General features: G+C 40.6%; 1 protein-coding gene across 5 annotated transcripts in view; it reads right to left on the reverse strand.

The window, feature by feature from the left end:
* Positions 1 to 24,757, reverse strand: part of ERG (ETS transcription factor ERG) — a 227,972-nt gene that overhangs the window by 21,862 nt on the left and 181,353 nt on the right. For all 5 annotated transcript variants that reach the window (XM_040338972.1, XM_040338975.1, XM_040338974.1 and 2 more), the window contains exons 3-4: positions 11,262 to 11,413; positions 1,969 to 2,172 (exon numbers count right to left, since the gene is read on the reverse strand). In XM_040338972.1, coding sequence (XP_040194906.1) covers positions 1,969 to 2,172; positions 11,262 to 11,413 — 356 coding nt within the window. The remainder of the gene's footprint in view (positions 1 to 1,968; positions 2,173 to 11,261; positions 11,414 to 24,757) is intronic.

The raw sequence follows: 24,757 nt of genomic DNA on the forward strand, positions 1-24,757 counted from the left end.
GAGTGTGCTAAGCATTACACACCATAGCCCCTATGAGTGCACTATGTTTTTTTTTTCTTAAGTTTTAATCCTCATGCTTTTTTATTTTTAATTTGTTTTGGGAGGAGGAGAGTCCTTGCATTTACTTTAAATTCAATACAAATAAGCCCATTCTATTTGAAAGGCTATAAACTGATCTTGATGGATTTACTCTAAAAGATTACATAGTTCATGCAAGGTCCACTTTAATATTTTTTTTTTAACATTAGTAGTATTATAATTTTTATTTTATCATAATATAATTTAAATTGATTTAGCAATAATAAATACGATTTTTTTTTTGTACAACTATCATGATCAGTACAATAGAAATGTTATAAATAAAAAAATATATATATTTAAAGTTTTTCTACAGTGAATACTGTTAAAAGCATTGTCATGCTCTTATCATTGTCTGCTGATTTTTTTTCTCACTTCCTGTTTGATCAATGGGATAGGAAGTAATGAGAATATCTCTAATATAGGAACAGGAAGCAATTACAAAAGCGTTTTTTTTTTTTTTTAAATGAATAGGAGCTTATCCTATTTTCTTTTATTTTGCGGCCTAGGCTCTGCATGGGTGACTGTACTTTATTTTGCTAATAAGGATAAGAAGTGGGGAAAATCTAGAAAGCAGGAACAACCTAACAGAGGTAATAACCCTACTGTACTTCATCTAAAAGTTAAAAAAAATATGGCAGTTAGACTTTAAATACAAATCTATTTGTGATATATATCATTAAAATCTATCAGTAGATCCTTTTATTACTGCCTAGATGTGTTTTTTAAGAATCCATTTACACTAATGCAGTTGGTCTAAAGCAGTGGTCTCTAAACTGCGGCCCTGTGCTTGCCTTAATCTGGCCCTTGGGGCACTATTCCTCCTACTGACACCAACAAGAGGGGCAATATTGTTGTAACTGACACCAACAATAAAGTACTATACCTCCCACTGATAGGCACCCTTAAACCCACAGAAAAAATGATGGGGCACTATTCCTCCCACTGACACGAATGACGGGGCATTATCCCTTTCACTGACACCAATGATGGGGCGCTATTTCTTCCACTGACATAAATGATGGGGAACTATTCCTCCCACTAACACCAAGGATGGGGCACTATTCCTACCACTGACACCAACAATGGGGCACTATTCCTCACACTGACAAAAATGATGTGGCACTATTCCTCCCACTGACAAAAATTATGTGGCACTATTCCTCCCACTGACACCAATGATAGGGCACTATTCCTCCCACTAAATAAAATTGGCATGGTTTACTCCCACTGTCCTTATGACATTTTCTACTTCCACTGGTGGCAGTCTGCCCCCCTAAAATCTTGAGGACAGTAAACTGGCCCTTTGTTTAGAAAGTTTGGAGACCCCTGATCTAAAGCATTGCATTAATGAATGTACTTTAACTGGTGTTATGCCACGTGTCTCTATAAGTCTGCTATTTCATTACATTTGTTTTTATTGATATAAATATAGTTAAACTAAAAATGATACAGAGCTGGAATCTCTACCACAAAAAAATAGTAAAAATAGAACTATGAGAAAAAAATTATTTATATTAAATTTAGTACAAATAAACCCATTTCATTTAATAGGCTATAATTTGATTATGTTTACTGTAAAAGATTACCTGGTTAATCAGTCTTTGGTATATGCATTGATTTTTGTATGCAGATCCTCGACCATTTAAAAGTAAAAAAGAAATAAAGATGGTAGCAAATAGTGTGGTAGATACAAATCTAAAATTTGCATGTCTTAGAAAATAAAAATTAGAGAAATTGGAAATAATTAATTTGCATGAAATCAGCATGCACAAATACAAAACGTAATGCTCAGGATTTATAAAGAGACTATATATAAAATTATAATGATCATAAGTACAAATATTAATTTATTATTGGAAAATAAAAAATGAAAACGGATTGACATACTTTCTCTGAGGTAGTGGAGATGTGAGAGCAAGATCTCTGCGTTGTAGCTGGCCGTTAGTCTGTGGAAATCATCTTTGGTCATTTTGCATAGTTCTTTCCCATCAATATTTTGGAACAGCATGACATCAACGTCTGGTAGTCCATATTCTTTAATTGCCCACTCCAACCACTGTCGCACATGGTCCGTGCTCCATAATGTTGGATCTAAAATTCAGTAAGAGACCAAATATTATTGCACCAATATTATTTAAAAGCCTTTGAACTTTACAACATCATGGTAGAATTGTAAAAATGTTAAGAGTTAAAAAAAAGGAGAACCTGTTGATTTGCCAATAATGCACTCGGCTCTTAAGCCTTATTGTGGACTGACAACACACAGGACGTTTGTGGACTAAGTGTTGTCAGCCTGGCTATTGTCCTTTGCTACTACTCCTAGTCTCAGATGTCTACAACATATGAACATAAATAAGAGCTAATAATTCTGTGGTCCAAGATAAGAAGTAGGAGTGCTCCTTGAGATAACACAGGAAGCATGCAGAAGACACAGGATGTTTTTGGATTTCTGAAAAGGTTAACAGTTTTTTTTGTACTCCAAAAATGTTTCCAATTAAATGTTTTGAGAAGAACTCCAGGAAATGTAAAAATAGTCCCTTGCTGCACCTGCACTGCAAGGGTTAACTGCTCATTTATGTATAGGAGGGCTTTGGTGAAGGACTTATGCCCTGGACACACGATCGGTTCATCTGATGAAAACGGACCGATGGACCGTTTTCATTGGACGAACCGATCGTGTGTGGGCCCCATCAGTTTTTTCCCCCATCGGTGAAAAAAAATAGAACCTGTTTTAAAATGTTCGTATGGTTAAAAAACCGATAGAAATAAAATGATCGTCTGTGGGGAAATCCATTGGTCAAAAATCCACGCATGCTCAGAATCAAGTCGACGCATGAACTTAATTTTTCTCTGCACCTCGTTGTGTTTTACGTCACCGCGTTGGACACAATCTGATTTTTAACCAATGGTGTGTAGGCAAGACTGATGAAAGTCATCTTCATCGGATATCTGATGGAAAAATCCATCGGTCTGTTTTCATCAGACGAACCGATCGTGTGTACAGGACATTACACTTGAACCTGCCTTGTTGCTGTCAGAGGAGAATGGGCAGACTGGTTCGAAATGATAGAAAGGCAACAGCAACTCAAAAACCACTTGTTACAACAAAGGTATGCAAAATACCATCTCTGAACACACAACACATTGAACCTTGAAGCAGATGAATTACAGCAGCAGAAGACCACACCGGTTGCCACTCCTGTCAGCTAACGTTTTTTTTGTTTAGTTACATTTTATTTTAATTTTTTGTTTTTACACACAGGTTCCACTCAAAGCATAGAAAAATAGCTTAAACATGCAAAGCCATTCTAAGGGAGGATTAATCCCCAAACATGACTCAGGGTCTTACACTCTAATACATAACCGCTAGATATATAGAGAGACAAGAATACCAAACAAAAAGAGAGAGACCGTTGGGAGTAGAAAAATCCTAAGTACTAGGACTTTTACCCATTCTTCCCTAGTGAAGTCCCTAGTTACTATTGTCGAGTGTTCCTGATACACTTCTGCCCAGGCACAACAGACACAAAAAAAAGTAAGACAAGTGAGAGAAAGAGAGAGAGAGAGAGAGAGAGAGAGAGAGAGAGAAAGACTAAGAAATAACAAAACGAAAGAAGGAAAAATAAAACGGACAGGAAACTAAGGCTACAGTTCTCACAGGCTCACCAAAATTGGACAGAAGATTAGAAAATCGTTGCCTGGTCTGATAATTCTCAGTTTCATCTTCGACATTCAGATGGTAGGGTCAGAATTTGAAAGCATGGATCCATCCTGCCTTGTATCAACGGTACAGGCTGGTGGTGGGGGTGTAATAGTGTGGGGCATATTTTCTTGGCACACTGTGGGCCCCTGAGTACCAATTGAGCATTGTTTAAACTCCACAGCCTACCTGAGTATTGAGTATGTCCCTCCCTTTGTGACTACAGTGTACCCATCTGACGGCTCGTTCCAGCAGGATAATGCACCATGTCACAAAGCTCCAATCATCTCACCACTGGTTTGTTGAACATGACACTGAGGTCACTGTACTCCAATGGCCTCTACAGTCACCAGATCTCAATCCAAGCACCTTCGGGATGTGGTGAAATTTTGACTGGGTTATTTTTTTGACTGCTTAATTTTTATATGTTTCTCTCTGCAGAAGGATGTCACCATCTTTTTTCAAGCACCTACTTCCTATACTGTCTTAGAAATGGCATACGTGTCATTTAAATTTTTCAGGCTCTCATTTTGTGACTTGCTACAAAGTTACAGTGTTGCAGTTTGATCACGAGGGAAGAGGAGACTGAGGAAATGCTTTCTTCTGCCTGCAGAAGACTAAGAATATCATCTCAGCCTAAGCAAAGACACTCACTTGAAACCCTGAATATTTAATTTGTAAAATTGTACAATTACTATAGCATATTGGTATTCTATAATATACCCACTGAAAAGTTTACTTGAAAGTAGATGTCTAGAGATGTGCAAGTCGAATAGCAGGCTTCTGGAAAGGTGAATTAGTTTGGAGTATCAAGGTGGGCATCCTGTGTAGAGGTCACGAGGGCAGGCTTATGAAAGTATAGTGACAATTGGAACCCTATATGGGGGAAGCAAAGATGGGACCATTGGTTGGAGGGGCTGGGTAGTCTTCTGGAAAGGTGAATTAGATTGGGGTGTCAAGGTGGACCCCCTGTATAGAGGTCATGAGGGTAGGCTTGTGGAAGTAGGATGAGAACTGGGGAACTAAAGATGGGGCTACTGGTTGTGGGGTTGGATAGACCCCTGGTTGGGGAGATGGCAGAATGGGGGTAAGATGGAAGGGAGGCCAGGACGAGCCTTGTGATGAGAGGGTATCTAATGGGAGCTCCTAGTACGAGGCATGGAGCTCAAAAGAGCCCAAGGGGAGTGTTTCCTCCCATTAAACTGTGTATACTGTAAATCACAGTATTTTGCTAAAACTCCTACTAGAACTAGGTACTGCTCAAACTTAATTCCACATCTGCCAGAGTTCCTGATATTTGTTCTGCCTTGAAATGATTAACGCACCGTATTTACACAGCCCTAAAACTTTAAAGACAGTCTGGGCAATTAGCTTTTCAGGAAAGTATGTGCTTGGCTTTGTAGGTTATTTCTTACTATGCTGACCAAGCACATCGACTCTGTCAAGTACTGAAAGTTAAAAACACCTGGATGTCAGACCACTAAAGCACATAGAAACATTCAGAATATTTATAACAAAATGTCCAGTTTTCAGTAATAGAATAACAAATACTGCTAACGGGCCGCTGAAAAACATTTCACACTTGTGTTTCATAACACTGGAATCTTCATAAGTTTACTCTATTCCCTTTGTGGTGCTGTAGTACAATTAACCTTTGTGATAGACTTAATTTACAGGGCTGCTCATTGGCCTTGATTTACTGTACAAATGCTGAAGCCAATAGGACGTGCCATGAGAAGCTCTCAGTTATATGTATCCAGCTGGACAAGAGGAGAAATAAATTAGAGAGGAACATCCTGCACAGTCAAGCCTCGTACACACACGCGGTTTTCTCGGCAAGAAAACTGCTGGCAGAGCTTTCTTGCCGAGTAAACCGTGCGTGAGTATGAGGCTTTGAGGTTTCTCGTCAAGAAAACATCCCAGATTCTAGACGAGAAAAATAGAGAACCTGCTCTCTATTTTCTCGTCGTGATTCTCAGCAGTGTTTTCCTGCCGAGAAACCCGAGCATCTGTATACTTACCTGTCGCCATGGAAACCCGCGCATGCTCGAAATGACTTTGACGCATGCGCGGTAGCTTCCAAGGCATAGGTAGGGTGAAGAAAGATGGCGGCGACGGCATCGAATGTGACGAGCGCATGCTCATCGTTGACGTCACTGCATTTGTGCCATTGGCGTGTGTTTGTGAATGGAGTGTGTGTACACTCGGCCGGCAAGAGATTCTTGCCAAGAATCTCGTCAGGAAAAACAACTTTTTTTCCTGACGAGATTCTGGCCCGTGTGTACAGGGCTTAAGGGACGGCAAATAATAATTGCAAAACAGAAACTTTATTTTTATTTTAAAGCAGCCTTTCTGAACATTTTTACCCCAAAAAGAATTTTTAGATCCTGGGGAACCCCTGCTAAAACGAATCCATTGTGTGTGAGTTGGAAAATGTGCCTTATATTGGTGGTCAATGGGACGAATGTCCCCTTACAGTGGTGGTCAGTATGCTACTCTTACAGACAGCTAGAAAAATTATTGGGGGTTTGCAGCTGGTTCTTTCCAAGATGTTTTGGCACTGGAACCATGCAGGCCACATTAAATGGGAACCACACCTCAAGGAACCCTTAGCAACCTTTGAAGGAACTCTATAGTTCCAACGAACCCTGGTTGAGAACAGCTGTTCTAAGGAGTATGTAAAGTCAATACTTTTTTTTTATGTTTTGGATTGTGAAGGTAATGGTTACAACCCCTGTCAAGTTATTTTGTTTTGCTGCCGCCAATATTTTCCTTTTACTTCCTGTCCTGGGGTCATAACCAGAAATGTGAGGAAATGTCACCAAAATGAAATGCTTAAAGAGTTGTGTCTGCAACAGGTGCTCCCATTGGAAGATTTTCCCTCACCTCTTGTTCTGGTGAAGTCAACATTTTTGGCTCCTGTGTTTGTGACAATGGTCACCAGCAGGGCAGGAGGTGGAGCCCCTGGGCTTGAGTGTTGAAGGGGCCCCCTGGAGCCGAGAATTGGGGGGTGATCGAAGTTGTTGAGCGGGGGGGGGGCGAATTGATTGAAGTTGTTGAGCGGGGGGGAGCACATTAAAGTTCTTGAGCGGGGGGGGTGCGCATTAAAGTTGTTGAGCGGGGGGGGATTTTGCAGTTGTTGAGGGGGGGGAGTGCCTCTCACCTGTGCAAACAGCCAGGGCCACAGACTGTCATTAGCCCGGCTGTCGGCTTTCTTCCCTTCAGCAGCCACAGTCATCCACACACCGCTCCGGTTCCTCCTGCTTCCGTGCTGCCTCCTCTTGCAGTGCGGGAAAATTAACCCTTTTGCGGGACTGCGGGAAGAAGCTGTCTGTGCGGGAAAGTCCCACAGAATCCGTGCATGTTGGGAGGTATGCGCAGGGCCGCCATCAGGAATTTTGGGGCCCCTTGTACAGCTTAAGGCATGGGCCCCCTGAAGCAGAGAACCTAGGGGGGGTGCTGCCGCCTGAAATTGTGAAATTGAGAAGCGGGGGGGCTGCCGCAAATTGAGAAGAAAAAGAAGAGGGGGGTAGCCATCCGGGGCCCTGGGGACCTCTGGGCCTTTTAATAAAAAGAAAAAATAAACCTCTGGGCCCTTTAATAAAATAAATAAACATTTATAAAAAATACATAAAAAAAGGGGGGTAGCCATCCGGGGCCCTGGGGACCTCTGGGCCTTTTAATAAAAATAAAAAATAAACCTCTGGGCCCTTTAATAAAAAAAATAAAAAATAAACATTTATAAAAAATACATAAAAAAAGGGAGGTTGCCATCCGGGGCCCTGGGGACCTCTGGGCCCCTGGGAACCTCTGGGCCTTTTAATAAAAAATAAAAAAAAATAAACATTTATAAAAAAAAAAAAAGGGGGGGTTGCCACATGGGGCCCTGGGGACCTCTGAGCCCTTTAATAAAAAAATATATATATATATATATATATATATATATATATATATATATATAAAAAAATGTAATTTTTTTTATAAAAAAATAAAAAAGGTGGATTGCCATCCGGGGGCCTTGGAGACCCCTCCAAGGGGTCTCCGGAGGTCCCCAGGGGCCCGGAGGCCCCCAGGGCCCCGGACAGCAACCCCCCTTTTTTTAATTTATTTTTTGTAAAAAAATGTTTTTTTATATATTTTTTATTTTTATATATATAATATATATATATATATATATATATATATTATATATATAAAAATAAAAAATATATAAAAAAACATTTTTTTACAAAAAATAAATTAAAAAAAGGGGGGTTGCTGTCCGGGGCCCTGGGGGCCTCCGGGCCCCTGGGGACCTCCGGACCCCTAAAAAAAAAAAAAAAAAAATGTTTTTTTTTTTTTTTTTTTAAAGGGGGCCCCCTTTTGGGCAGGGCCCCTGGGCTTGAGCCCAGTCAAGCCCAATGGTAAGTCCGGCCCTGGTCACCAGGATGAAGAGAAGTTTGAATCTCCCAAGTGGGGACACAGACAGCTACATAAACCTAAACTTCCCCCAGTCTATCAAAAAAAAAAAAAAAAAATGCCTTTACATATACTGTAAATAAGATTTTTAGGAAGTGGATGGATAACTTTATAGGTAAAGAATTCCTTGTTTTGTGTTTCAGGCTGCGGGAGGAGGTGAGGTATTGACCACAAGTAGATAGAATTGTAGACTCAGTAAATTAGGTATTTTTTTTTAATCCTAAATCAGTTTTTGCTAAACAGGACATATGCAAATATTGGCTTCACATTTAAAGAAAATAAAAAATGATGGGTTGCAACTGGTTATTAAATTGTTTGAAAGGAAGTTTTACTTTTGTTTTGCATATCATCATTAACGTGGGCCTTTCATTACAATTCAAGACCAATCGCATAATATCCTCCGCATAATATCACCTATTCGTACCAAATGTACCTGTAAAAAAGTTCTATTTATTTTTACCTTATCTCTAGTTTCTGCATTGCTGGGTATGATGCCACTATCCTTCCGGAAAGATTCAGTAAGGAATGCCGAGTAGGAGAAACCTCAGGAGAATGCCGCATACACATGATCGGAAATTCCAACAACAAAACCGTGGATTTTTTTTTCTGATGGAAAGTTGGCTCAAACTTGTCTTACTCTGTCACATAGATGTTATCGGAAATTGCGAATGTGAAGAACGAGGTGACGTACAACACTACGACGAGCCGAGAAAAATTAAGTTCAATGATTCCAAGCATGCGTAGAATTTTGTGTGTTGAATTGTGTAGAACTTTTGTTGTCGGAAAATTTGAGACCCAGCTCTCAAATTTTTGTTGGCGGAAGTTCCGACAGCAAATGTCCGATAGAGCCTACACACGGTCGGATTTTCCGACAATAAGCTCACATCGAACATTTGTTGTCGGAAACTCTGACCGTGTGTATGCGGCAGAAGACTTTTGGCTGATTTGTATTCCCCAGGATCTAGCCAGAAGGACTGTGGTGGCATCCTCCCCTATGTGCCACAGGTGGAAGATGGGGGTGATCAAGACAGAAAAACTTTTCTCTTTACAGGCACATTTTGGAAGTACTAACATTAGGTGATTTTTAAAGGGGGAGGGAGTTTGGACAGTATAAGCAGACTTTCGCATTTTTCTGCAATGTCCGCTTTAAATAACTGAATCCCGAATTTGACAGATTTCTAAGATGGTCTATGTTTATAGAGACTCCAAGGCCAATCTGCTGTGTGTTGAAAGACTGTTTAAAAACGAAACACATTCATATTCTTTGTTTCTGATTAGGAAGAATCTCTTTGAACTCAGAAGGGGATTTTTGCTCTTTCTGCAATGTTTGCTATTAATAAAACAACTTTTGTGATTCATTATCATAGCAAATACTCAGCCTAACCAAGTCGGGCTGCCACCCTAAAGGCCCCTGTGTGCTTGTAAAATCTTTCCTTTTTTTTCTGTGCAGCCAGGTCTTGTCCGTCCCGTATTCCTGATGTAATATGGTGGGTTCATTATGAGGAATGTGGGAATTTGCTTTCTGAGCTTACAATTCCTCCTCTATAATGTCTCAGCTCCAGTTCCCACATTCTGCCATACTTAGCAAGAGACTTAACACTTGGTGATATGCTGATTTTGGCAAGGCTATCCGATCCAGCTATGCAAGTTACCACTTAAGTCCCTAGGCCCTTTGGTACTTGTTGTGCAGCCCTCAGACCTCAGCAGGAATGAATGGGAAAGTGATCTCCAGAAATAACAGTAGTCTTTGACTGTATACTGCAGTTCATTTTCTATGTGTCTAATTACTCCTGTAGCATCTCCGAAGTCTCTGGCAATCTACTGATTGCTACCGTGTTTCCCCGAAAATAAGACCTACCCCGATAATAAGACCTAGCAGGATTTTCAGGGAGGGCTACCCCAAAAATAAGACCTAGTTTGACGTGGTTGTCTTCTCCTCTTCTCCTGCTTGTTAGCGGGAGATCTCGACCCCCCCTCCCTCTGCAATGCTCAACTTGCGGAAGATTGTACAGGCGGGCTATGGAAGCCCAGAACGGCACTCTCTCCTTCTTCTCCTGCCTGTCAGTGGGGGATGTCCACCCCACTCCCCCTGCAATGCTCGACAGAGAGAGCAAAAAAATGGCTATAGAAAGCCCAGAGCGGCACTCAGATCTCCTCCTCCTGTCAGTGGGGGATGTCGGTCCCCCCTCCCTCTGCAAAGTTTGGCTCGTGGAAGAGAGCTCAGGCAGGCTATGAAAGCCAGGAGCAGCGCTATAATAAGGTTCCTGACACAATACATTTTACTTTACTTCACACGGGATTCCTGTCAGGCAGAGAGGGAGAGGGGTAGAGAAGTCCACACCGAAAAGAAGCCCTACCCCGAAAATAAGCCCTACCATGTTTTTGGCTGTCAAAATTAATATAAGACCCGGGCTTATTTTCAGGGAAACACGGTACCTACTGTAGTAACTTGCTAGCTTGCTACTCTTGCAAGCTCTACTGGGTCTATAGCCATTGGGGCAGTTCTCATTTTGAAATCAAAGATACTTCTCTTTCCACTTTATTGCACCAATGTAAATACTTTCAACATTACACATTGGTTGTATTGCGTGAAAAATCTGCATGAATTGTAAGTCTGATAACCAGTTTTATCAAACGGTTTACCATCAGCATAACCCCAAACTGTAACCCTAACTCTCAAACAAACCTTCTAAGTGGCGCTACACTCAAATGTATTGCAGTGTGTGGCTGGAGATTTTCCCTCACATTCTGTTCAGGTGAAAGTTGTCTCCAGGACTAAAAATTTAAAAAAAATCTTTCAAAAAGAAGGCCACAGATAGCAATCTTTTCTTATTCTACTCAAGACTACATACATAATAAACATATTGACTCATGCTCTTTTTTCATTACCTCAGCATACCACATCAGCCACCCTAATTCTAAAACCAATTTTAATTTTATGTTGGCAATTTCAAAAACCTACGATGACAAAACAAAAATTTTCAAGAAATCGACACCAACACCGACACTGAAGTGTTCTCACCTGCAGGGACAATGACTCTCCTTTCGTTGGTTGTCATATTGGGAGGTGGAATATGTTTTTCCTCAATGTAGCTGCCATAATTCATTCCAATATTTTCCGATCCGCTACCCATTTTGCCACCTTTGGAAAGGCTGCAGTCATCTGGGGAATTCCTAAAAAAAATACATATTTTTTAAAGAAGCAATAAATATATATATTTAAGAATGGATGTTCCATACAGGTGGAATTTAGGACAAGTAGTATACATTTATAGATTCTAGACAAATAGGTTTATTCCAAATCTCCAAATGGTAATAATCCAGAAACATACTGGTTGGTAAAGCCTACCTTTCCCCAAAAATAACAGTCAGCATCATTCTTTCCAAAAAACATACACAATCTTGCGCAGTACGGGACCGGCTGTGAATAACAACCAGCACCTGAATGCAAGATGGCGGCATGGATAATCAGAAGCCCTATGAATAATCAGGTGCATTGAAGATAGCGCTGAACTTCATGGTCTGATATGTATGTGTTTCTTAATAGTCAGCAGCTAGAGTTCTTGTATCTGCTGACTTTTAGTTTTCCCTTAGTTGGGTGAAGTTCCTCTTTAAAGAGGGCTTCATCTCAGAAGCTAGGTCCCCTTTAATCAACTAGATATGCATTAAGCAAGGGGAGAAGTAGTATGAAAGTTACCTATCAACTATCAATCATTAGACATGTGCACACTGAAATATTTTGTTTCGGAAATTTTGTTTTCGTCTGAAAAATAAATTTATTTAGTTACTCCCGAAATTCGTTTTTATTTATTTTGTTTCATTAAACAATAAATTTGTCCAAAAATCCAAATGAATTAATGTCAAATTTGTCAATTGAAGGCTTATGTCTGTCGAAATGTCCTAAGAAGATTCGACGAAGCAGCTAAACTGTACGACGCCGCAATCGTACATTTCCGATCGAATGCTCCGCCCACAAGCTATAGTAGAATTCTAATGTTGTATGACACTAGTAATAATTATATTTATTAATTATTATTACTAGTCAGCCAACATGAGAATTCTTTTATAGCCTATATGCGTAGCATTTCACCATTAATGTTTGCTCGTGGCGATCCTATGTTTTTAGCTGCTTCGTCGAATCTTTATGTCTCTATAATGTCGAATAATCTTGGACTAATAGAGTCAGGTTAGGCACATTCAACCACAGGTTCGATAGACACAGATTGCTATTGTCACCGTCATGTTGAATCCTCTATCTGAATCGAATTGTTGTCGCAACAAAATTAAAATAAAGCATTTTTATGTTGGATCTTTGGGATTTTGGATCCTGTGCGTTCGTTATCGTTTGTTAAAAAGAACGCAAAAATCCCAGAAATTCGGACGAAAATGCATTCAGATGAAAACTAATGCACATGTCTATCAATCATTACTTTTTTCTCTGGTCATCTGATGGCCTAGGTAGGAGCCTGGGATCTGTGGATGTTCAGAGGGCCTAGCTACAACCTTTATGCTCTTGTTGTAGACCAGAGGACAGTGAAGCTGGTCAAAAATATGTCTTCACAAGTTTGTAAGTAGTTGATATTTGAGGTGGAGACTGTCAGCGCCGATAATGCAAATGATATGGGGATAAGGGAGCTGCCACTTTGCTTACGGCACCATTCTTCATTAATCTGCTTCCGGTTGGCCCACACAATGCAGGGCAGTTACATGTCACATAACTTAACTTGCAAGCTTGAGGTGACCCGGAACTTAAATGCAGTGGAGTTTTCTTATTATATCTTTTAAGTTTATTTTATAGTGTCTTTTTTTTTCCAAAGCCTATTTGAGCAAGCTGAAGTTAGAAGCTGATTGGCCACCATGCACAACTGCACCAGATTTTACACTTTCCAGTTTTAGTAAATCAACCACTCAGTGTCTGCAGAGAATCTACTCTAAATAGAGTTTTCAGAAACTGTGTGTCCGTTGGATTTAAGTCAAGACAAGCTTATTTATGTAAAGAGGTTACATTTATGACTTTTCATGTCTTTAGATTTTATAGATCAAATAACATGATGGTGCAGGCAGGCGGGCATTTTCTTTCTTTTAAGCAAAATATTTTCCTTGGTGTCATTTCATATAAAGCGTTGTGCTGGGTTTTGGAGCCTTTTAATGAAGATTACATTAGTAGCTCTCCTACCAAAAGTCCATAAACTCGGAGACAGTCCCTAGTATATGTAGAGAAACATGAAACACTACTTAAACTGGATGGTATGTTTTCATGAAAAATAGATTAATACATTTCAAAAACCATTATAAAAAGTAGTATAAACACCGGAAGGTGTCTTCATATTGAAATCCTGCCCATACAGACCAATGTCTGCTTTTTGACCCCTACCACCCACTGGAACAGAAACTTGGGGTTATGAAAACTTTGTTACACTTCGAATAGATGGTAGCAACAAGAACAGAGTTTATAGACAAATAATACAGGCATTGTAGGAGCAATCTAGACTGGGCTTAAAAAAAAACACAGGATATTGAATAGACGGGAGAATTAGAGGACATAAAATAATACTGTCATCCCTAGGTGGCCTAAGTGACAGAAGAAAAAACGCAGAATGATTTTTAACAAATATTGCATCCATTCCAACATTTCAAGCCCAGAAAAGCACAAAAAAAATAAATAATGTACAAGACCCAGCGCTCAAAGACAAGCAAAGTAACCTGGTATAACCTGGCGAGGAACGAAAAAGTCAGTACATCCAAGAGTCAAAACATCAACTGAACAAACACATGGCACAACATATTGGAAAAAAGCAACTGGTTCACAAAAAGTATTAAAGGTGCCATCTACATTAACCTAGAAAAGCCATTCTCAACCAGGGTTCCATGGAACCATAGGGTTCCTCCAGAGGTTGCTAAGGGTTCCTTGAGATCTGGCTGATTAACCTCCCATATGATGGTGCCTACATAGTTCGAGGATTATTGACACGGTTGCCACTTGGCAAAGCCATCAGCATGACACCAATGTTTTTTAACTGTTTGTATAGATGACACTCTGATCACCACTGTAAGGGGGACATTCATCTTACTGGTAAGGGGCATGTTTCCCCATGACCTCCAATGAACTGATTTTAGCAGGGTTCCCTGAAACCTGGAAATGATGTGAAGGGTTCCTCTGGGAGTAGAAAGTATGGAAAAGGCTAATCGACAACCATATCGACACAGGAATGGGGGGGCCTCAGAAACCACCAGTCATCCATATATAATATCAATTTAGTTTATTTACCCTGATAAATTGACAAAAAAATAATAATATTACAATAGTGTGTATGGGGCCAAAGCCATCGACAGACTTCATGAGGATGTGGTGTCCAGATTACGTAAATTAGAACAGTGCAATTTCAAAAACGATCACACCTCCATTGTGCCCTTCAAAAATCAATATCTGCCATAATGTACTTCATGAAAACATGGTAATTGGATTTTGGTGACCGAGTTGCCCATGTGGATATACAGTATTAGCCCAGGTTCACACTGACTGCAGGAATGAAATTGTGCAAATTCAGCTGAAGTCGTACGATTTCTTTCCAGCATATCAGTCCCAACTTCGGGGGAGATTTCAGAGTCAATACAAGTCTCAACCCAAAATCACCAAAAGTAGTACAGAAACTACTTTGGGAATCGGTACATTTCATTCGGATGCTGAAATTGCCACCAATTTGACATGTCAAATCGCATCAATGTGAACCTGGGCTAAAAGCTAGTGTATGCTCCCAACACTTATCTGAACCAAGGAAGGCACTTGGATGAGTGCTAAAACATCTTCACATTATAGATTATGTCTAGCTGACACTACTACTAGTAATAACATGACCAGAATAAATGAAATATTGGCAATATATAATAATAATATACTGTACAATTGTCAAGAAGTAAGGTGTATACAGGAAAATAACCCTCTACATGTTATGATAAACTATTTTCATACAAACTAACGTAACATTTTATATCTACTGACTTGTTTTTTAGTATACCCAAAGCTATGGGGCAAGATATGTTGCAATTGAGGAGGGCAGAAAAGGTTGAGCGACTAGCTGAGGAGAGTTGTGCAAGAGAGTGTGGAGAGCCCTAGATACTCAGTTGACACCCCTATACCATGATCCATTTGCACCAATGCAGATAGGCAGCCTTGATTAAAGGGGTTGTAAACCCTTGTGTTTTTTCACTTTAATGCATTCCATGCATTATGGTGGAAAAAAACCTTGCTGTGTCCGGCCCCCCCAGCCCCCTGTTTTACTTACCTTAGCCCCAAATTTCCGTGGGCACGATCCCGCGTCGCTCTCTCCATGGCTTCTCGGCTCTTCATTAGATAGATTGATAGCATCGCATCCATTGGCTCCCGCTGTCAATCAAATCCAATGACTCAGCGTCTATAGGGAGGAGCCGCGGTGGGACCGCAGAAGAGGATGATTGTGGTCACGCTGTGCAAAAAACTGCACAGTGGAGGTAAGTATGATATGTTTGTTATTTAAAAAAAAATGAACCTTTAATATCACTTTAAGGACATACTGTACAAACATTGAATTTTATGCACAGTAAGTTTCAACATAGATTTGATATCCTCATATGAACACTCAGGCCCAGATCCACGTACCTCGGCGCTTCTTTACGTTCGGCGTAGTGTATCTCAGATACACTACGCCGCCGTAACTTACAGCGTATTTCCCGTATCCACAAAGAATTTGCGCCATAAGTTACAGCGGCGTAGTGTAACTGTGTTGGCGTAAGGGCGCGCAATTCAAATGGATGAGATGGGGGCGTGTTTTATGGTAATACGTCTTGACCCGACGTAAATGACGTTTTTTTCTGAATGGCGCATGCGCCGTCCGTGGGGGTATCCCAGTGCGCATGCTCCAAATTAACGCGCAACAAGCCAATGCTTTCGACGTGAACTTTGATCTACGCAAAGCCCTATTCGCGAACGTTTTATGCAAACGGCGTACACAACGGGAAATTCGACGCTGGCCCGACGTCCATACTTAACATTGGCTACGCCTCATATAGCAGGGGTAACGTTACGCCGAAAAAAGCCTTACGGAAACGACGTAAATAAAATGCGCCGGCCGGACGTACGTTTGTTGATTCGCGTATCTAGCTGATTTGCATACTCAACACGGAAATCGACGGAAGCGCCACCTAGCGGCCAGCGTAAATATGCACCTTAGATCCAACGCCGTACTAAGACGTACGCCAGTCAGATCTAGCCCAGCTTCAGGCGTATCTTGTTTTGTGAATACAAAACAAAGATACGCCGGAGCAACCTAGAAGTTACGCGGCGTATCAATAGATACGCCAGCGTAACTGCTTCGTGGATCTGGCCCTAAGTGCCTAAGGCTGGGTTCACACTATACTACACGACGACAGTAGTACGACTTTCATCCTACTTTGCTCTGCGACATTGGTCCTACATCCATCCGACTTTCATGAACAGGATACTACTTTGATCCGACTTTGTGATAGTCTGACTTGTTCTTTGACCAATCAAAACAATCCCAGAGTGAGATAAATTCCTTTTACTGCTGCTGTAATCACAATGTCGGATGTCAAAAGGACAAGGGTCCTACTTTGATCCGACTTCAATGATATTCAATGGGCTGACGTAGGATCAAAGTCGGACCAAAGTAGTACAGGGAGCATTTTCAAAGTCGGACCAACTTGTGTTGGATCAGTTAAGACGCTCTCATAGGGAAACATTGATTTTCACACGTCATGCGACATGAGCTCCCAATGTCGGAGCGTTTGTCGGACCAGTGTGAACCCAGCCTAAGAAAGGATTGAGATAATTAGGGAAGGAATGGTATCTGTGGTGTCCCTTGAGTTGCCTGTGCTCAGCCATGGAGAGTTGGGTGCATACATGCATGGAAGGCACTACCGTGGCTGGTTTGTTCTCACATGAACACAAGCTTATTGCCAGCCACAGAATGCTCCAGAAGAAATGGGCTCTTATGCCCACAAAATTCATGAAGTTGCTACTCTGACCCTATTATTTTGCAGCATGAAAGAAATTGGATTCACGTGATATGAGTACGATTGTTATTAGGTTGTATGATGGGGCAGTAGAGGAGATGCTGTAGTAAAGTGATGTGGATGTCAGCCTTGTATTTTAGTGTGAATTTTTTTTTATATACTGAATATATAAACAGTTGCACTAATTGTTGCAATCCATATTTGAAACCAAAAATATATAAACAGAGCCATCAACATTATTTAATTATTTTCTTAAAAGTATGCATGAATTAATACACTTGGGAAAAATAAAAACATGAAATACATAAATTTCAGTAACACGTTCCTTAAACCTCTGTTTCAATGTGTGATTTTATCGACGTAGTTTTGGATCAAAGTCCAATATATCTTCTGTGCAGAATGATACTATAGTAATCTTCTCATTCATAAAATAAAACTTGCTCCCTCCGTTATCACCTATCATTCACAGATGTGTTAGTTCACAATTTGCGAGCCTCTGATCTTAATTGGAACACAGGCTCCATTGAAGCCACAGGTAATCAACCCCATGGCAAAATGTGTCTCCATATGTTGCTTTGGAAGCAAATTCCATTGTTGTCACTTTGCAATGCCTAATGCCCCGTACACACCATCACTTTATGTGATGAAAAAAAATGAAGTTTTTAAAAACGTCACTTTAATTGACTGTGTGTGGGGGAAAACGTCGTTTTATGTCTTGTAAAAAACGACCAAAAAAAATTGAAGCATGCTTCAATTTTATGTGTCGTTTTTCAAAAGTGCACTTTTTACTTCACAGAAATTGACCGTGTGTAGCAAAAAACGTCGTTTTCTAAGACGTTTTTTCATCCACGCATGCCCAGAAGCTGCTTATGCAGCAAGCTTCAATGGTAAAACGTGGTGGAACGTAACCTCACTTTGCAAGATCATTGTGAGAAAACAATGGTGTGTAGGCAACTTCGTCTTTGAAAATTGAAGTTTCAAAAACGTCGTTTTTTACTTCACAGAAAGTGTCGTTTTTTTTCATCACATAAAGTGATGGTGTGTACGCGGCATTACAGTACATAATCACATTTTTCATTTAAAATCAATCATACTCCATCCGCATAGCTCAATATAAGGAATCAATATAGACTTAGTAGAAAAGATATGCCATTGCATCCTCAATATTTAATAATAAAAAAAAAATTATATATATATATATATATATATATATATATATATACACACACACACACGCACACACACACATATATATATATATATATATATATATATATATATATATATATATATATATATATATATATATATATAATTCAATTTAAAATAAAAATTATTAGTGGTAGCACACTCCCAATATAAAAGTGACAAAGTGCTGAATAAATAATTAAATAAAAAAGCAGTTACGCTAATTGATGCAATCCATATTTGAAATAAAAAATATGCAAACAGTGCCATCAACATTATTTTATTTCTTCCTTAACGTATGTAGTGAACTAATTAATTCAGTTGTGAAAAATCAAAACATGAAAAACATAAATTTCAGTGACACATTCCTTAAACCTCTGTTTCAATGTGTGAAAATACAATATATCTCAAGTGAAATATCTCCTAAACAGCGCACGTTTAGGAGATATTTCCACTACCTATAGGTGGAAGTCACTAAAAAGGGTTTTTTAGTGACGCAATCCTTGCCGACGCAAATCTCCGAACCTCGGCCGGCATCCAGACTCATTCCTTAAAGTGGAGTTCCACCCATTTTTTTTATGTTTGTCTGTGCTGCATGCTCTAATCTCATAGTGTTCAGAATGGACAATTTTTATTTAATTTGTTGCTTGTAAATACCTTTATTTTGTAGTCCTTCATTACTTCCTCCTCCTTATTTGCCTAGGCTATTTGCAAGGGTTTCTGGGATAGGCATCATGTTTCCCAGTAGTCCTTGCAAACCTGACTGAAACCTATTACATTGCTTGTGCACTGAGCATGTGCGAGAAATGCAAAGCTGAAATCCAGGAAGTCATACAGTCTGGCTTCATGATGCCCACGCTTAAGATGGCCATGGTCTATTTCTAGATTATAAACTATCTAAATGCTGTAACAACCTAACAAAACGGACCTTAGTTTACAGACTAACTTTACTAGAATACATTAAGCTTGTGTATTACAGGGGTATTTATATTTAAAAAGTGAAATTGTGGGTGGAACTCCCCTTTAACATTCCCGTGGATTGGAGGATGTTAAAAAAACAGCCAGGAGGCCGAGCGAGCGGAGTGAGGCCAACTGGCCACTTTCCTCAAAATCCACGTCGCCCTGGATGCCGGCCGAGGTTTGGAGATTTCCGTCGGCAAGTTTGCGCCTGTGCAGTCCTTAAAGAAACTTTCTCGTTAGCCGGAACCATATCGGCAGATCACCGGCCCTTGCCGGAATGAAATCTCCCGCGCGCTTGCGCGGGAGTGACGACATCGCCGCTCCAGCCAATCACAGTGCTGGAGCGGCGATACACAGAAGACACGCGGGAGCAAGATGACATCTCGCTCGGCGTGGACCAGGTAAGTTCTCTACACCTAGTTTTAAGGTAAGTATTTCATAATGAGCTAGTATGCGGTGCATACTAGCTCATTATGGCTTTTACTTTTCAGGTGTAGAAAAAAAAAAAAAAAAGGTATACAACCGCTTTAAATTGGAGGTTTAAGGAATGTGTTACTGACATTTATGGTTTTCATGTTTTGATTTTTCACAAGTGGATTAATTAGTTGATTGCTCACTTTAAGACAGGAATTAAATAATGTTGATGGCACTGTTTATATATTTTTGATTTTGAATATGGATTGCAACAATTACCGCAACTGTTTATTTATTCAACACTTTGTCACATTTATATTGGGAATGTGCAACCAATTGCTGGCTGAGATATGAGATTATTCCAACAAACACTAGTTGCTCGCAAGACTTTTTTTTTTATTATAATCTTTAATATACTATTAATAAGCGTGTAGATTTTATAATGTTTATTAACTAGTTTTGTCAGAATACTTTTTTTTTTCTTTTTTTTTTATAACCACCTATAATGACAAACTGCATAAGGCAATACAAGACTAGGCACTTCCATAACACACTAAAAATAGAACAACCCCCCCCCCCCCCCTTAACCTCAGACTAGGCAGGGAGCCCGTGGATGGGACATAGAGAACTCATATAAAAATGATAAAATAATCAATTTGTATTCCATAAAGATAGAAACAGTAAAGTAAAAACACCATTAAAATCAAATATAGTTTGTCTTTCCGTATTAAAGCGGAACTTTTACCCATAACAACTTGATCAAAAAGATAATGTTCTTTAGCAAGGAACATACAGTACATTCCACATTAATAATTATGCCACCAAAATTTGTGTGTGCTGTAAATTTCCTCCAGCATTGCTACTGTTTTTTTTTTTCTCCCAGAGGCTGCCATTTTATTTCAGCCCAGAGCCCCTGGGAAGCAGTAAATCTTTAGGCTGTTAGCAGATCAGCCTCTAGTGGCTCCGGTTTTTAGCGCAGTGCCAAAAAATAGAGGGCAACTGAGCATGTGCAGAGCAGGGTGAGACTGTGTATTACTGGATTTGATCTACTTGCCGCCAGTATAATGTACTTATACTACAGCAAGGTGGCACTGGTGTGCCGGATCATGTACCTAGTACGTGATTCGACACTTCCAGGTGCGACCCACTCCCGCTGTGATTATACACAGTGGAAGCTGATTTGCGGGTACCGCAGACTTGATGTCTGCCAGCACCCGCAGATCGCCTTCTGCCAGTAGGGAAGGCATGAATCCTGTGTTCCTGCAAAGCAGAAACATGGATCCATGCCTTCCTCTAGTAAAATCACCTCCCCCAGTACACAAACACACTGGCTAGGCACACAGTTAACCCTTTGATCGCTCCTTTCCAGCCAGTGTCATTAGTACATATTTTTAGCACTGATCACTGTATTAGGGTCACTGGTCCCCAAAAGTGTCAGTTAGTGTGCAATTTTTCTCCGCAATATCGCAGTCCCACTATAATTTGCTGATCGCCGCCATTACTAGTAAAAAAAAAAGAAATTAAATAATTTAAAAAAAATATCCCATTGTTTGTAGACGCTATAAATTTGCGCAAACCAAAGCTATATTTGTGGGGGGAAAAAGGAGGTCAAGTGGTTAATCAGTATAGTCACCTATTTTTTTGGGTTGTTCACACCACAAAAACACACTCCAGATCCCTACCAGATGTGTTTCTGCATGCACGTTTTTGATGCTTTTCCGGATTCGTTCCAGGTGCTTTTTTTTTCTTTTTCCTGGTTTGTTTTCACTGTATGGGGGTCCAGTGCAGTTTAGATGCGTTCAGTGCATTCCAAAGCGCTTATACCGTGTTCCAGTACAGTCTGGTGCAGGAAAAATGCAGCATGGTCTACTTTTTTTTCTGGACCTGGGACGCCCTGGAACTGACTGCACTGGTGTGAACTATGCCATTGGAAACCATGTAACCTATTTTCCATGCATTTTTGATACAGAAAAAAAAAACGCACTGGACTGCATGGGGTGTAAACTGGCCCTTAATGTTTTATATAGCTACACCTGCTAAAGGGACCAGACTGAAGTGATTTAGCAGGACTTAAAGGGGTTGTAAACTTTCACCTTAAAGCATTAAAGCAGAGTTTCATCCAAAAGTGGAAATTCCGCTTTAAGCACTCCTCGCCCCCTTACATGCCACATTTTGGCATGTCATTTTTTTGGGGGGGAGTGCGGGCTTTGGTAGGAGTGGGACTTCCTGTCCCACTTCCTACTTCCACCCAGGGACCGCCTAGGTGACTCCTCCTCTTGCCTTAGGCGGTCCCTCCCTTTAGGCGATCTCCTGGGACACTTCACAGGTCCCAGGAGATCGCCTGTCCACTCATAGAGCGCAGCGCAACTCGCACATGCGCAGTGAGTGCCCGACTGTGAAGCCGAAAGCTGTCATGGCCGGGTGTCCACACTATGAATGGAGGTGCCGGCGGAGAGGAGCGGAGCCCTGGGCGGCCGTGTTGCTGGACCGTGGAGCAGGTAAGTGTCTGTTTATTAAAAGTCAGCAGCTACACTTTTTGTAGCTGCTGACATTTAATAAACAGTAAAAGGCTGTGAAGGTGAAAAACCTCCTATGCTGCAGAAGCCCCCCGGACCCCCCCCCCCCCCATTTTTACTTATCTGAACCTGGTCTTTCAAACTACGGGAACGAGCACACCAGCCGGTATATCGGGTCCTGATTGGATAGATTGATAGAAGTGAAGCCATTGGCTCCTGCTGCTGTCAATCAAATGACGCGTGAGACGGGGGGGACAACTCCTGCTGTCTGTGTCAATAGACGCAGCAGCAGGACTTGGGAGCATGCGCACACGGGTGCCCACGAGGGAGAGCGGCTCTCCAACGGGGCACTCGAGAAGAGGAGGAGCCAGGAGTGCCACTGAGGAACCCCAGAAGAGGAGGATTGGGGCAACAGAGGAGGTAAGAATTACATTTTTTTTTTTTATGTTTTTTTTTTTAAAACAAACCTTTTTATCTCCTTTAGTTTTCTGACTAAAATTCCACTTTAAGACACGCAGGACCAACGATTTTTGCCAACAGTTGGCTTCTTCAAGATCCTACATATACAGTAACACACAAAGATTTAATCCCAGGAAAGTATGACTTCCTTTTATTTTCAATCCACATACTTTTTGGAAGTACATACAGTATATTAGTGTAGGACAGGAGCTCTTAAATACAAGTGTATTGACCAAGTCAACGAACAAAAGGGACTATTAACAGATGGAAAAAAATAAGCTTGTAAATACCAGAATCATAAAGAATGTACAGGCTGAAGAAAGCATTGTGGTTTGTGATTAGAATGATGAATAGTCTAAGTAAGAAAGACATAACATTATGAGAGGGAGATGGTTGGCTGTGCAATGTGATGAATGAGGCCTTGCTCTCAACTCTCCGTCAAAACATACAGTAGAATTTGTCCAGCATGTGCCGCCTCCTCCCAGCTTTTAGCTTGACTTATTGCCCGCTTCCACCTAGAAAAACACTTTTTTTTTCTTCCAAACATATCTTAAGAATGTTTACCCTAATTTAGACGGGGATGATTGGCACAGGGGCGATCGGTCTGCTTTCTTTACCACCACATCAAGTCAGATGTGGACGCCAAGAACGGGAATGTAGCTCAGTTCTCTGCTAAATAAAATGACTAAGTCCCAGATCAAAGTCTAAAAACATTCAAATTTAGAACACCTTTTCCACTCCACTGTTTAGATTTCAGCTGTGCAGTAACTTGGCTAAATAAATATCGGGGATGGGAAATGCAGGCGGCTAAAAACCAGGCACAGAATTCACGTTGTAAAACAGACCGAATAAAAGAAGCGCTCAGGAACTTTCATGCAACCCAATGTAGTTATTTTTTTCCTTGTATAGTTTCTCTTTTATGCCTTCTTAACCCTTGACCACACCAGTTCTTAAATGTTCATCCTGCCCTTCATTCAGACTTGAGATTATGGTGCACAGGAAGAGAAACATTTCCTGGGTCGGTTCATCCGACCAAAAAAAGGGCTACAGGAAATCTTGTTTTCAGAAAGAAGGAAGGAGATGGAGCAAGACAGGATTTCAGGTATCTAGTTATTAAAGCTGAATTCCATGGAGATAAAAACCTGGTTAAATATTCTGCTGTCCACTGCCCCTCCCTCCTTGTCTGAGTTCCCACTGCAGCCTGAGATTGTGTTGACCAGCCGTTGTCACATCTACTGAACATGCTCCAGTTTCAGTTTCCTTCTAAAGATCCATACTAGGGATGAGCCGAACACCCCCCCGCGTTCGGTTCGCACCAGAACCTTCCAACAGACCGAACGTTCGCGCGAACATTTAGAACCCCATTGACATCTATGGGACTCAAACCTTTCGAATTCAAAAGTGTTAATTTTAAAGCCTAATATGCAAGTTATTGTCGTAAAAATGTCTTTGAGAACCCGGGTCTTGCCCCAGGGAACATGTATCAATGGAAAAAAAGTTTTAAAAACGGTCGTTTTTTTTCAGGACTCCTGAAAAAACAACCGTTTTTAAACCTATGTTTCCATTGTTACATGTTCCCTCGGGCAAGACCCGGGTTCTCAAAGACATTTTCACAGGCATACTATAGACACCCAGCAGGTACAATATTTAAAGGAATTTTAAATTTTAATTTTTTAATTTTTATTTAAGCATCATTAAAATCACTGCTCCTGAACCTTTAGGTGCAAACTACAGAGCACACGGCCAGTACACACCAAGTAGCTTTAGGTGCAAACTACAGAGGACACGGGCAATAAACCACATAAGAATACTGCAGCTAGCACAATCCCCTGCCTGCCAGTAAATTAGGAAGAACTGATCTAGCTAAACTATACAGTGCATAAATATATGTACAACTCCTGGGATGTATATATATCCTCTACACACTGTAACATTAACTGACTAGCCTGCCTGCCTGCCTGCTCTATCTACC

The sequence above is a fragment of the Rana temporaria genome, chromosome 2, assembly GCF_905171775.1.
Source record: "Rana temporaria chromosome 2, aRanTem1.1, whole genome shotgun sequence".
NCBI classification, from domain to species: domain Eukaryota; kingdom Metazoa; phylum Chordata; class Amphibia; order Anura; family Ranidae; genus Rana; species Rana temporaria.